General features: G+C 43.8%; 2 protein-coding genes across 2 annotated transcripts; one reads left to right on the top strand and one right to left on the bottom strand.

Moving 5' to 3' along the window:
* Window positions 1-3,678: 3,678 nt before the first annotated feature.
* On the bottom strand, window positions 3,679-9,139 carry LOC102092801 (olfactory receptor 5J3-like). The gene is made up of 2 exons (XM_065066454.1): window positions 9,005-9,139; window positions 3,679-8,453 (listed from the first exon to the last, which is right to left on the bottom strand). Exon 2 carries the CDS (start codon window positions 5,704-5,706, stop codon window positions 4,708-4,710), a length of 999 nt encoding a protein of 332 aa, XP_064922526.1. The 5' UTR covers window positions 5,707-8,453; window positions 9,005-9,139; the 3' UTR covers window positions 3,679-4,707.
* A 3,163-nt stretch (window positions 9,140-12,302) lies between these two features.
* On the top strand, window positions 12,303-13,271 carry LOC110356066 (olfactory receptor 5AP2-like). Its single transcript, XM_021282521.2, has one exon. It carries the CDS (start codon window positions 12,303-12,305, stop codon window positions 13,269-13,271), a length of 969 nt encoding a protein of 322 aa, XP_021138196.2.
* Window positions 13,272-15,699: the final 2,428 nt, after the last annotated feature.

Consider the following 15,699-nt stretch of genomic DNA (forward strand, 5'->3'; position numbering starts at 1 on the left):
ACGCTCTTTCTTACTTGACAAGCCAACTGCTCCGCGTGGAGCCACCCGAGGTGTAGATATGAAACCTGGGAGGTTTCCAGGGCTACGGGTTGTGCCGTGTACGTGCTGCCCACCAGGAACCACATCTGCAGCCCAAAGACACCCACTAAAACGGAGATCATTTAAATTAAAACCCCATGCCTTGCTGTCTTGGATGAGGTATTATTCATACCGGCAGCCAGGTGGGTGCTCCACACTCCGCTCAATAACTCCCAGCAAACCCCCAAATATTTCTCCATGTCCTCCTGGGGACAGGACCTTCATTTGTGACACTTTCCTACTCAAATTCTGCAAGATTTTGCATCTCGTGGACAAAATGGTACAAGACCTTTCCCCAAGCTGCCCCAGGACTCACCAAGCAGCCTGTCTCTAGTGTTTTCCGAGATTTAATTTGTGATGTTATGAGTTGCAGAAACAGCAGAGGCTGCCGAGACCCAACAGCCTTCAGGGTCAGGGACCCATTTTCCTGATGTCAGGGTGGACGTTATCCCCAAAAATCTTAGTATGGAAACAAGGGGAGGGTTCCAGATCTGTAGAGCTAAAATTCACTGTTTGGCTGACTGCTGTTTTAAGCATCTTACACCCCAAACTATCCTGTGAATGCAGAAAAACCTCATTAATAAGATGGTTTAATATGCAATGCCCGCAGCATCCCTCTGGTTTCTCATCCTGACCACCCTGAGGCAGAAAGGGGGACACTCGGCCACTCGTCCCGGGGACCCTGCAGATGCTGTGGGACAAGGTGGGATTTTCACAGCGGGATTTCTGCCATTTGAAGTGGTTTTGATACTCACGGCTGCTCCTGTTGCAGCTGGAAAGGTCCAAAGGTCTGACAGGTCTTCTCCCATGTGATATCTACCTGTGTGTCCAGAGTTTTGTCCTTCGCGGTGGTCATGGAGCTGGGGGGAAATAAAATAAAAATTAATAAAATAAAATAAAATTTAAAAAAGAAAATAAAATTTAAAAAGAAAAAAAGAAAATAAAATTTAAAAAGAGAAGAGAGAGAAAAGAAGAAGAGAAAAAGGAGGAGAAGAGAAGAGGAGAGGAGAGGAGAGGAGAGGAGAGGAGAGGAGAGGAGAGGAGAGGAGAGGAGAGGAGAGGAGAGGAGAGGAGAGGAGAGGAGAGGAGAGGAGAGGAGAGGAGAGGAGAGGAGAGGAAAGGAGAGGAGAGGAGAGGAGAGGAGAGGAGAGGAGAGGAGAGGAGAGGAGAGGAGAGGAGAGGAGAGGAGAGGAGAGGAGAGGAGAGGAGAGGAGAGGAGAGGAGAGGAGAGGAGAGGAGAGGAGAGGAGAGGAGAGGAGAGGAGAGGAGAGGAGAGGAGAAGAAGGGAAGGGAAGGGAAGGGAAAGGGAAAAGGAAAGGGAAAGGGAAAGGGAAAAGGAATAAAATAAAATAAAATAAAATAAAATAAAATAAAATAAAATAAAATAAAATAAAATAAAATAAAACAAAACAAAACAAAACAATAAATAAAATAGTCCTGAGCTGCGGGGAGGTGTCGGACCAACCGATGCTCAGCTCAAAGGGGTCCTGACACCCTCCACTGCCAGATCACAATATAACCAATGTGGTTTGTAAATTAATGACACCAGAAGGTGTTATTTGAACAATACCAACTCTAAAATGGTGCTTTCTGTAGTTTCATACATCCTAAAAAACCCCAAAAGATGGTTAATTGATGTTCCTCCACTGCACGTGTGATATCTCTATTCTAAACCCTCCTTGGAAGCGCTCAGCCCCCAGCGCAGCTTGCACGCAATGGAAATGCAGCACGTCCTTCTCTCAGTTCACACTGGTGCTCAGAATGAAAACAAATGAAAAAAAAGCAGCATTAATTTTCATTTTGATGTATCTGCCTTTATTTTGCAACCAGCAACTCCAGGCACACTTTGCTCCCAGGCTGAGAGGCTGTTGCACCCGCTGCAGCTCCTGCCGGAAAGGACAAAACTCACCCCTTTGTCTGCTCAAAATAAACAAGAATAGAGAAAGACCCTAATTTTATCCACCTAACGCTCAGCATTTCCCAGCAAAGTGTGGGTTCACTCCCCACAAACGTCACCGGGATGAATCCACCACCCTCAGCCAGGAGCCGGGTACCTATATAGGCAACCTCAGCCATTTAACTCACTACCCAGCGCTCACCTGGGATTATTTGGGTAGTGACGGACGTGATTTGCGTAAATCAACTACATCGAAATTAATTTCTTCTCCTGCATGGGCTAAAAGTTCAGCCTTCTATGTATTTTCATTCTATTGTGAAATTTGGGATGGGTTTGTCAGGAGTGAAGATGGGCCGTAGATCCATAGGAAACAATTGATGTAGGAGATAATAATTTAAAAAATACTTGAATCATTTAAAAATAATAAATAATTTAAAATATCAGGAATTATCACTTCAAATTGTGTATGGTTAGTCCGAATTATTTAAGATTTTAAATGTATATATTTATAATAGGGCAGAGCAAACTCAATAACCTAGATTTCATAGAGCCTGAAATCTCACCCAAGAATTGCATTAGGAAAACAAAAAGAAAGGCACTTTAAAGCGTCATTTCAAGGGGAACTTGGTCAGAAATTGTTTAAACATCTGACATTGCCCATTTATTTTTAAGAGGCTCTAAAGCTGATGCTGGGAAAGTAACCGATGTAAACGGGCTGGGCCAACTGGATAGATGCTGCTTCTGATTTATTTAGATGCTATTTCCCAGTGTCCTGAACAAGAACAAAGCACTTAGCCAGCCAAGGCTTACGAGCAGTTAAACAAAAGAGATGTTTTCATCTTAAATAAAAAGGAACAGATATTCCCACCAATGCCCAATAGATGGTGACGATGTATAAGAAACCCTGATCAGTATTTTTCTATCGCAACTTGACAATTTCCCCCTTCCAGCACCTGTTATGGCCATTTGGCACCTCTTAGGGCCAACACCAGAGCCCAGCGGTGCAGAGAAGGAACCAAAACAAGTCATTCACCTATAAACAGGCGTGGATTTTATTTAGAAGTAAATGAAACAAAACTTCTGATAAGGAAAAGGGTGTCTAAAGAATAGATCTATTTGTGTGCTGTTGTGCTTTGCAAATGGCAAGAGTCAAGTTCAGGCTGGTAACTTTAGGATCAAATATGTAATAATAAAATAAAAATAAAATCATCATCAAAATTTAAATAAAAATAGCAAAATAAAAATATAGCAATAAAAATATAATAGTAAAAATAAAATAATAAAATTAAAATTAAAAATATAAAATGAAAATTAAAAATATAAAATGAAAATTAAAATAAAATAAAATATTATATAATAAACTAAAAATAAAAATATAAATAAATAAAAGCAATTACAACAACTACTATAATAAACTATTAACAAATTCATAATCTTGATTGTAACAATAATAAAGATGATGATTTGTAGGTGCTGACCAGGGTCAGGTCCCCGTTTGGGTTATTTTCACCATGTTCAGAGGGTATTTTCCCCACAACACAGCTGAGATCAAGTGTTTGCAGGTGGAAAAATCCTCATCCCAGCCAAACATTGTCCCTCCACGCCCCCTCCCAGAGGAGCTCGGTAGGATGGCGACATTATCTGACCTGCCCGTGCTGCACTGCTAAAGAAACAGAAGAGTTATTTTGGGGGGGAGGAGGAATATCACGGTTACTGTTCCCCCTGCTGGTATTGAATTCCCACAGCAACAAAAAGTTTCTGCTCAGAACATGGTGAAAGGGGGGGAAGCTGCACTTTCTGGCAGGACTTCTTGCAAGAGAAATAAAGATTATTATTATTATTATCATCCTCTTTTTGCTGTTGTTTCAGCATGTGTTGTCTTTTTCATTCCTTTTCCCCACTGCCTCACTCCAAAGTGCAAATCTCAGGATGCCAACTCTACTGATAATATTATTGTCTTTGTATTTAACAAACCACTGTGGGCATGAAATAGGAATCTAATTAGAGCTTTGTTTCGAGGCTTGGAAAGGGAGAAGTTGTAGGGGGGAAATAAAGGAGAAAGGCCTATGGTTTCCTAAAGAGAAGGGACAGAGATCAGTTTAACCCTGCAATTCAGCTCAGGAGCCTGGCTTCAAAGACACTTCTATTCAAGATTTTGTATTTCAGTCACTTGGTTTATTCACCATCACCCCCTAAATGCATTAAAGCTTCCAAGTTTATCCATTTGGATCTTGTGTTTCCAGCCTTCCAAGGAAGAGCTTTTCACAGCACCATAAATCACTGAGACCGCCAGTGCCCAACACCACCCATTAAATTATTCAGCATTTCTCTGGTGTAGACATTTTTTCTGCTAAAACCAACAATATTTCCCACGTCCATTTACTGAGCAGCTAAACTGAGGCTAGAGGGTGACAAGAAAAAACACTAACACAGATGTGTTGGCATATACGTTTAATACAATAATATATTGCATCATACATTATATAATATAGATATTTAATATTGTATTTTTACATGCACACTCCAATCTATGTATGTGTGGATAACTTGCCATTCATAGGACCAGAGATCTCCTAGATGTCCCTTCTGATCAAAAACTATCCTGTGATGTTCCACTTCACAGGCACATCAGGTTGCCCATGGCCTCGTCCAAGCAAGTTTTGAATGTGTCCGTGGGTGGAGGCTCCACAGCCTCCGAGATAAATCCCATGTCAGGCTTTACAGAGCGGGGTTCAGAGCCTGACTGTGATCCTCTCTGTTGTTCTCCTCAGAGCATCCTTCACCTCCTGGTTCCTCAGGCTGTAGATGAGGGGGTTCAACATGGGGATCACCACCGTGTAGAAGACAGAGACCACCTTGTCGGTGTCCAGGGAGTAACTAGAGCTGGGGCGTAAATACATGAAGATTGTTGTCCCATACAACATGGTCACTGCTGTCAGGTGGGACGCACAGGTGGAGAAGGCTTTTTGCCTGCCTTTGGCTGAACGGATCCTCAGGATGGCAAAGGAGATGAAGATGTAGGAGACCAGAATGGTGGAGATAGTGCTGAGCTCAATGACACCGGCCAAGGAGAAGAGGATCATCTCGTTGATGTAGGTGCTGGCACAGGACAGAGCCAAGAGGGGAGGAACATCGCAGAAAAAGTGGTTGATGACATTGGAGCTGCAGAAGGGCAACCTGATGATGAAGGTCATCTGTATGATGGAGTTGAGGACACCCCCCATGTAGGACCCCACCACCAGCCACATGCACAACCTCCGAGTCATAACAGAGGGGTAGAGCAGGGGGTTACAAATGGCCACGTACCGGTCATACGCCATGACGGCCAGCAGGAAACACTCCGTCGTCACAAAGATGATATAGAAGAAGGCTTGGCCCATGCAGCCAGTGAATGAAATGGTCTTCCTCTCTGATAGAAAGTTCACCAAAGTCCTGGGGGCAACCACAGAGGAGAAGCAGATGTCAACAATGGAGAGGCTGCTGAGGAAGAAGTACATGGATGTGTGGAGCCGTGGGTCACCTCGGATGACTATGATTATCCCCACATTGCCCAGAAGAGTGATGGTGTAGATGAGCAGCAACAGCACAAACAGAGCTGCCTTCATCTCCGCTCGGTCGCTCAGGCCCTCGAGAATGAACTCAGCCACCCATGTACGATTCTGCTCTGCCATCCAGGGCTTTGTGTCTGCCGAGGAAGGAAAAAGCCTGAAATATAGGACAGTGGAAACCATGTCTTGATTTATTTGAACTGAAATGGGATAAGTTTATAACTTACACCCAGACCATTGATTTCTAGGGAGCTGGAAGAGGGTGGACTGTACATAACCACGTGCTCTGAGGTTGTCTGAGGAACAAGGAGGTCCCTTCCAAATGCTGAGCATCCCAGCTTTCCCAAACACCTCCTCCCGCTTTCTGACTTGGGTCAGACCTTTGGGAAGGTTCACTTGTACCTCAGAATCCCATTTGGGTACCTACACTTCTATGAGATTGATGGATACAGCAGCAAAAAGGGTTTCAGGTGAAACAGACCAAATCATCAGTTCTTCACTTGACCTCCTATGATTAAGTTTTTCCTCCAGATTTGTTTCTACTGCTCCCTGTTTCAAACTGATCATGACAACATGCCCAGAAGAAGAGATCTCTGCTTAAAATTGTAGTAATTTGGTATAAATGTAAAAAAATTGTAGCTTTCTTTCATTTGTTTTGGAAAAGACATTGTGGTAATGAAAAGGGTCTTTAATTTGTTGGGAGGTGGGGAGGAACAGAAGAGATGGGTGTTGCATGGTCCTAAAACTTATTCAGAACATGAGGAGCTTTATACTACAGCCTCAGAAATCTTGGGGAGGTGAAGCCAGGGAGATCATGAGCACAATTTGTGTGAGAAGCTGTTATTTTAAACTGGGGTGAGCATCCAGCATTTCCTTGGTACAATTTAGAGAATATACAAATAAGAGAGTAAACACCATAAAACCTGTTGTGATTCCCCTGTGACATTCAGAGCAAAAGTGTTACCCACAGTGTCATGGTCTCCTGCATAAAAAGCTGATGTGGGTTTAACAAATGATGAATCAACCCTTTAGTAAATGAGTCTCTGTTTATAGGGGACAGTAGGCACTACAAAACATCATGATCTGGTCATATTAATCATGCCTTATATTTCCAGAAGTGGTCTGGGAGATGAAACCTGATTTTCAGAAGTGATTTAAGGGTCAGGAGACAAATGTGGGTGTTTAGGAGCATGAGCCAGCTGTATCATGCTGACTAAACCCAGAGAGAAGTGGGATCCACTGTGCTGTCCTGGAATATAAAGTCACACGGGATGCTCTCCTTGTGCAAACAGCAGCGCCCAACAGCTAATTGCACCTCGTTTCTGAGTGAAAACAAGGTCTGACTGGGACCACCAGCAGAAAACACGAGGGAGGGGAATGGTCAAGGGAAATAAAAGATCCAGACTGATAAATCACTGTTTTAAGGTGCCATCTGAGGAGGAAAACCACCTCAGAGGGAGGGTGATGGTAGCACAGGGTCGCATCTGGTGGTCAGGGCACTCAAAGAGGAGTCAATGCCATGGATGAGACCATGGAGCTGTGCTGAGCCAGACTCTCAGCTGGGGTTGCCTGAGTTGAGGCACCAAGTCAAGCTGTTCACCTGAACAAAAGTGGGAAATACAGGTTTCCATCCCCAATAACACAAAGGCTCAGGATAAAACTATTAAATCTTCACAGGATTAAAGAAGAGAATGAAAGTCTTACCCTACCAGATGAGCACCAGGGTTAGAAGACTCATTGAAGAACCATTCTCCATCAGCAGAGTATTTCTTTATAGGAACATTATTTACTTTTTAAAGTGATTATCACTTTATTTCAGGGACAGCAGATGGGTTAATCTTTCCTTGAGAGCATTCTCCTCTTCTCTTCTCCCAGGCTCCTTAAACATACCATAAGCACCACAATTTCTGATCTGTTGAATTCAAAATACCAGAGTGCAACCCAGCAGAAATATTTCATCTCTTTAACCCACACAGAGAAGCAAACCTTTACCTGGTATAAAGCACCCCAAAGGTGGGATTGACACCAGAGCAGGACAGTCTAACAGAGCTCACCAGGACCTTTTGGGGAAGGGTCACACTCACTTATGGACAGGGTCACCTCCTCTTACCAGCTGCAGGGTCTCTGCCCCTTTGGATGCCACCACAGCCTCAGGATGTCTCCATGATAAATCTGCAGGACCAGCCCTTGAAGCCATCCTTCCAGATGAACCAGAAGGTCTCTCTTAAGCCTTTGAAAGCCTCCTGCATATTTTAATTGAATGAAGTTCTTCACTTGCAGCAACGTGCTGCTTTTATGTGTGTCTGCAGGTCTTTTTGGGCGATGGACACCTCTCCTCAGGGAGCAAGTGTTTGTCACTGCTTTGGCTACAGTTCAGGTGTCTAAGAGACACAAATCTTGATTGTACATTGCCAGCTCCTTAATGAGGATCCAAGAGAGTCACAACAGTCTGAACTCCTAATAAAAGCTCAGCTACGGATGCAGAATCCCATGCTAATTATTGTCACAAATATCAATAACTATCACAACACTTGGCAGCCTCAAGGGACAGAAAAGGTGGAGACACACAAGTTAATCTTCAAAAGCCCCTCTGAAGACCAAGAGGGAGGTGAGAAGGTGCATCCAAAGGGCAATTTACTCCAAGTGTCTTAAACACTTCTTGCAAGCAGCTTAGGCTGTTGTAATTAGCTCTGGATGGGTGCCTGGAGCAGATGGTTGGGATTACAGGAGATGACAGCTGACCCAAGCCTCCAGGCGATGGTTAAGTACAGGGAGATCAGAACAAGATGGATAGACAGTCCATTAATCTTTCTTTTCCCTCTATGCTTCCGATATTTCTGGGAATATCTCAGCTGCCCATTTTTCCCTCCCTTGTGCAGAGACGGGTCATTCTGCTGCTCCACCTCCATGGCAAGATCTCCCATCACAGCCTGTTTTGACAAGAGATGGTATGAATCCCGTTCTTTCTGTGTATTTTCTTTTTGGCTAGCAGAAAATTGATAGCATATTCATGGTCATTTCAGAGTAATTTGCTTCTGCTCAACACACCCAATAGATACCAACATACTTCAGCTTCTGGAGCGTTTTTAGGAGTTTACGATATTTCTCACAGTGTAGCTGATTTTTTCCCTTTGAAAATGGAAGCCTAGATTTTAGATTACACTGACAGCACAGACTCACCATATAAATAACAGTTCATATTTGGATCATATTTGATCCATAAGTGGAATTTATTCATCTCTCAGTTGTCAACAACATTCTGCATAGACACATGGGTAATTTCGGGAGGCCTGTGTCCATACATCCTGTGCTATCTCAGGTGGAACTAGATGGATCAACAGACTCAGCAGAGCCCAGAGAGGGATTTGCCATGGCCAAAGGAGACCAAGCACATTGTCACATGGACAGGTTCTCCATCAGTGTTGTTGAGAACCCAGAGGAGTGGCTGAGAGATGGACACATGGGATGGGTTTGAGCTCACCTTGCTCCAGGTCAGCACAACATATGGACCAACACAAGCTATAGGTGTCCCAGCTTCTCCTCCAGTCTTCTCTTGGCCAAAGGGATGGCTCAAACACTCCAGGACTTTCAGGAACCCATGACCATCTGGAGGAGCATCTGGAGCCCAGCAGAAAACCTTCCATGATGCTGGAAACCAGCACAACCTGAGGGGCAAACCCAAATCTCGGCAGAGAAAAGCCACGCAAACAACCATGCTGACCCCAGACAAGTGTTTGGGTTGGGTGTAGCTCCATAAGTGACAATATTTTAACAGCCGTTTGGGGAGTTTCTGAGCCAACCTTTTCACTTCTGATTCACATTTGTTCCCACTTTACTACCAGCCCTCCAGATACAACTCAGAACATCCCCTCTTTTCTTGAAAAGGGAAATAAAAACATGTATTCCAGTTACTTCTTGCAAAAGAATGACAAGGAAGGAAAAACTATTTGTAGAAAGCATTTACACAAACAGTTATCCAGTGATTAGGTATAAACCTTGAAATGTTTATCACTAAATTCATCTCCCTCGTGTCAGCTCTGCAGCTGTGTTGTGTGTTGCCTCATCTAAGGGCGTTTTTTGACCTATTAATTTTCCTCTTATAATAGATAGAAATGGAAAGGAGGAGTTGCAAATAAAAAACACTAATATATAAACCGAAATGTGACATATGGTAGTGACATGACCCATAGGCTGGGTGGGTCTCAGCCACCCTGAAGTTAAATTCATCAGTCATCGTACATTTCCTATATGCAATATTATGTCTTTATACAACAAAGTTCACCCACGTTTATTTTAACAAGAACCATGGTCTGTTGCTCCTGCAAGGGAGCAGGACTAACATCAGATTTTGTGTTCACCTATTAAACTTCAAATTTGTCCAGTTAAATCCCACAGTTAATGGTCTTTCTGATACACATAACTACATGCTTTGAGAAAATTAGAGAAAAAAACAGAAATATTAATTCTATTACAACTAACACACCATGACTTTAATGTACATCCTTACATTTGGATATACACACTGAAAAATTCCACTAAACAGCACATTTAGGAACTGTCACTGTCCAATGCTTAGTGCTGTACATCAACAAAATAATTTGTAAGTATTTATTCACTATTAAATGCATTTTGAAGGGTTAATGTGCAGCAGAAAGTTTTTAAGAGAGGCTTCCAGAGGCATGAGCGCTGGCTGGGCTGGGGGTGCAGAGGGCAATGGGTGGTGGGTTGTGCTCTGGAGGTTGGGCAACACCACAGGGGTTTGTGCTCTTTAATCTCTTCCAATAGAGCCAAGGGGGACACCATGGTGTGCAGGGGACCATCCCACAGTACCTGAGCAAGGCCCACAGACCTGGGCCAAGACTCCAGACCATCAGGCAAGTTGGTGGTGATGAGGCAAGTCCAAGGTCAAGCCAAGTCCAGTCAATCCCCTGGTCAGGTTTGGGTCCAGCAATTTCTAGAGAGGCCCATGATCAAGCCAAGATGCAGATCAAAGTAATCCATGGGTATACACACCTATTGCTAAACTGGAAACCAGTATTCCTCCAGCATAACTCAAGAGAAAAGCCAGATCCCTGGGCTGAGCTTAAATAGAGCTCCTGGGCAAATGGGCAGAGGGTGGGGGTGGAGACCCCAGGTGAGGCTGGTCAGACCATTAGGGCCTATTAGTTCACTCTGGAGCAATTAATCACTGTTTGAAAAGGCCCATTGGTCACCATTGAATATAGAGGATGCCCAGACTCACCTGCTTAGCTGTGGACATCTGTGCCATAGGTACATTCATGTGGATCATCCCACCCTTGCTGGAAAACTGGGCTGTCCAGTGTCCACAGAGGGACATCGGCAGCTCCAGAGTCAGTTGTGCTTTGTGAACCATTTGGGGATCCTCCGAAAGACCTGAAATGTCTCAAAACCCATTTTCATTCTGTCGGGAAGGTCAGACCGAAACCTTTGCATAGTCCACAAGTGTCTCAGAAGCACCACTTCATGAGTGACCATATGAGCATGGTGTCCATATGAGCCGGTCACCACTGCCATGGTGTATCTGTGCCCAGTGATGCCTCATCCACATGACGTCTTTCAGGATGGCTTTCAGAATTGCATTTCGCCCCTTTTTTTCTTCTTTATTTTCTTTTTTCCCCTCTCATAAGCCCTGCCATGAGCAGCCCTGGAGGTTTTCTCCCAGGAGGACACAAGCAACCGTATTTACAGCCCTGTCACCTACAAGCTCAGCTATTTGAGCCTGGAAAGGAGCACATCTCACATCAGATGGTTAATAGAGGTTACACCGATGTGTAGATTTGGGATAAACCCTTGGCTCCCATCACTCGGTAGCAGTGAAGATGCAGGAGAAGCCGAAACATCAAGACAAAGCAGAGTCTCACCTGCCTTTAGGCAGTGGCCTTTCTTCTTCGTGTCATGTCCTCTTTTATTGGGCTCTGTTGGAAAACAGCCTTACCAAAGTAGGTTTTCTTTATAATAAGAGGGAGTAATGGCTTATGTAAATTGGTTTTCATTTACTTAGGGAGCTAGAGCAAGATGAACTGATTTATGCGAGGATGAGTCTTATTTTGTTATAAAGAAATGCAATATTTCAAATTGTCAGCAAAATACAAATCAGCCTTTGAAATCAGCATGTTTTAAAATTAGCTCAGTTCTCAAGTAAGCGTCTTAACTTAATGCCCATGTTTTTAGGATGCTTCCACTTGATGGAGCTCATAAGGGTATAAATCATGACTTTACCAATACAAATTTTATCTGTTGTAAATGATATATAATAATTCAATAAATGTGATTTGAAGGCTGGAATAATGATTAAAAGCCAAGGGAAAACGTCTGGAGGTCGTTAGCGCTGTGTAATCTGCATTTCACCACAACTGTGACTTTCTGTTCCTCCAGGTTTATGTGCAATCCTACAAGGTTCCTCTGCGATGTCTTCTGGAAAACAATTTCTTTCACACTGAAAGCGAATAAAGGTCTCATTATTTTATTAAATCTGAAAACATGAATGCTAGAATAAATCTGTAGTGTTAAGTATCCAAGCATAGGACAAAAAAAGGATGTTTGGGTTGTTTCAAATCCTTGTTCTTTTCTAAGTACCACAATTGAAAAACAAAAAGCATATACAATTTGAGTTTAGAAACTACAGCAGAGTATACCAAAGTGCAGTAGTTAAACTGAGGATAAACTGATAAACTGAAATAGGGTCCAAAACTGAAACTCGATGGTTTTAGTCGTTTTGATATTGTTCTTCCTTTTGCCTCAGCAGGTAACATCTGGTCATGGGGGGAAATCACACACAGACCAAATTCATCCTCTTAGGAATTACAGACAGCCCTTGTGTGCGGGCTCTTCTTTTTGGGTTGTTTCTGTTGATTTACATTGTCACTTTGGTGGGGAACATTGGGATTATGGTGTTGGCTTGGGTGGTTCCCAGCCTCCACACCCCCATGTACTTCTTCCTCACCCATTTTTCATTCGTTGACGTCTGCTATTCCACAGTCGTCTCCCCCAAAATGCTGGTGGACCTGTTATCGGAGAACAAAACCATTACATTCGCTGGCTGCGCGATGCAGTTCCACTTCTTTGCTTTCTTTGCCACTGTCGAGTGTTACCTCCTGGCCACCATGGCCTACGACCGCTATGTTGCCATCTGCAACCCCTTGCTCTACGTGACGGTCATCTCCAGCCACGTCAGGCGGCGGCTGGTGGCCTTGTCCTACCTGCTGGCCTTTCTCAGCGCCGCCATCTACACCAGCTGCACGTTTGGGGGTTCCTTCTGCGGACCCAACCGGATTGACCACTTCTTCTGCGACACCGGCCCCATGCTGAAGCTCGTGTGCTCCGACACCCACACCAGTGAGATGGTCATCTTTGCCTTTGTCCTCATAAACACGGTGGGCACCAGCACGATCATTTTGGTCTCCTACGCCTGTATCCTCCACACGGTCCTGAGGATGTGCTCGGCACGGAGCAGGTCCCGAGCCTTCCACACCTGCACTTCACATTTGACAGCCATTTCTTTATTCTACGGGACGATATTCTTCATGTACCTGCGACCTGCATCGAGCCACAGCAGCCTGGATAAGGTGACCTCCATCGTCTACACTGTGGTCACCCCCATGTTCAACCCCTTCATCTACAGCCTGAGGAACAAGGAGGTGAAGGGTGCTCTGGTGAAGTGCAGGAGAAGAATGCTAAACCTGTTAAACCGCTGTCTGTGCAAAAGAGCTGCATCAGTTAGGCACTGAACTGTTTATTGTATGTAAGAAAGCCTGTGATGCATTAAACCAGCTGGATTTTTCCCTAATCTTCACGATTTTATGTAGGTTCTTTCACAGTTTCTGCACAAAATTGGATGACAGAACTCACCCTGAGAAACAGACCCCACAATCACATCCTCCTCAGGAGGAAACCAGGAGGAGCGGAAACCTCAGACTTTATTTCACTTTGCAGTCACCAGCAGCTCCCTCCAAATACGCTCATAAGCTGTGCTTGAAGTTTAATTTAGTTCCACCAAAATCTATACCATTTCAACACTGACTTGATGAGCACTGAATCGCTCGAAGGGGAAAAATAAAGTAATGATCAGGTGTGAAATGAATTGTTCAGCGGCATCAGCACATGGTGCACGGTCTGCTGCTCATCGTCACAGCCATTCCCCTGGGTTGGTGTGGGATTTCTCATTGTGCATCCTAGCTTGAAGGGATCCAGAAAGAAATACCGAAATGAAATTGGAAACAACATATTTTGAGAAATGAAAAGCTAATTATGGGGTTGTAGTTTGTTTTTGCTTTTTCTTTTCCAGATCAGTTGCAGCTACCTCAGTGCTTTTATTTAGTACGCCAGCTGTTGAGTCGGAGCATGACTTAGCCAAATATTGTCATCTACAGGTGTAGGCTTCTTCATCTGACCATTGTCCACCTTGTTGCCAGCTTCTCTAGGAAGCATTCTTACTCCAAAATAAACATTCTAAATAGTTTATCTGAATATTGCATAAAAGTTCCCACTTCTCCCCATTGACTGCAGAGTTCAAGTTGTTCCCTGGACCAGGAAAACGTGATGACTGTTGTCTACACCCTGGTGATCCCCAGCCTGAGGAACTGCAAGTGAAGGATGCTCTGGGGAGACTCCTAGGAAGAATTCTTCTTTCCTCCCAGGTTCAGACCGGTAAAAAGACAGAAGCAACTAAATGCTAATAATTCGGGAGTCCTTGAGATGGCGTCTTTGTTCTGCAGCTATAGCAGTGAAAATAATGAGCATATAACATGGAGACCCAAGAAAGCTCTGAAAATTCTCTTTCTGGGGTGCAGGGAGTAACCGTGGGGGCTGCACAACTGTGCAGCAATGATTTTTTTCAGTGCAAAGAACGTGCTGAAGAGTTGAACTACACACCCCAGGGACCGGGTCCTTGAGGAAACGCAGAATGAGGCAATGGATAAATATCCTCAGCCACCCGCCACGGGCAGCGCTGGGCAGGCAAGGACATACCGGCAGGGATGTCACAGACACCATCACCGTGCTTTTGTTCTTGTGGTCTCTGAACTTGTGATCCCATCAGAGCTTGCTGGCCAAGACCATGAGTAAGTATTTCTGGGCAAAAAGGGCCAACAAGGGCTACGGTGTCATGGATAGCCAAGAAGATAAGTCTTCAAGGGGATTAGTTTTTCTTTTCTTTGTCTCCTTCTCTCTATAGCCCACATTTTGCGTTACCTGATGACAAATTCTATAATGGATATATGAGGCCAGACGAGAAAGTCATCAAGCCCGTGGTAGCACCTCTGGGAAGCAGTTGGCACCAGGGACACCAGAGAGGGTCTTCACAAACCTGGTTGGAGCACAGGAGAAGTTGTGAGGAAGCAGCAGGACACAGCTCATGTTCTGGCCTCCCTATGGAAGAGTTTGTAACTTTCACTGACTGTGAAAGTGCTTAAATTATTAGTTTTTAGGCTGACAATGTCAGGTGACACTAATTCCAACTTTTGTAGATGCAGTGTGCCTGTACTCGGGTGTGCAATCACCCTAAAAGACTTCTGTTTTCAGTCGTGTTTCTAAAAATAAAGGTCTTCCCAGCCACACACATTTGTAATTATGAATTTTAGGGCGTATGTCTGATCATTCAATGTTTGCTTGTGCAAAACAGAAAACTCAATGAGGTGCTGCTTTTACTGGTGTGAGTCACAAAAATTAATCCAGTCAAACTGTTGGTTTGTATCAGATGGCGAATCTACCTGCATTTGTCTTCAACACGTGTCTCCAGTTTCTCTCTATGCACTTCGAACTAAGGAGCCTCAGTGTTCAAGTAATTTAATACAAGACTGAGATTAATACAAGTAATTAATTAATACAAGTAATTAATACAAGTAATTAATACAAGACTGAGATTTCGCATTCACAAAAGTCAGGGAATGCACAGTCAGCAAATACTTACAGAGATACATGTAAACATACGTGCATGTATGTACCCACCCATCTTTTAATATCCTGTTTTCTGTATATATTTCATTAAAAATTAACCACATTATATGCAATATATAGAAACTGTTTGTGTGCATACCTGTACACACAGCACCATGCACAGTGTGTGTGTGTGTGTGTATGCACGTTCACAGCAAACGCAGCTCTCGAAGTGATGCAAAATTATGCAAACGCCAAACCTCTGTTTGACATAAAACAGCA

Source organism: Columba livia, chromosome 5 (genome assembly GCF_036013475.1).
Source record: "Columba livia isolate bColLiv1 breed racing homer chromosome 5, bColLiv1.pat.W.v2, whole genome shotgun sequence".
Classification (NCBI taxonomy): domain Eukaryota; kingdom Metazoa; phylum Chordata; class Aves; order Columbiformes; family Columbidae; genus Columba; species Columba livia.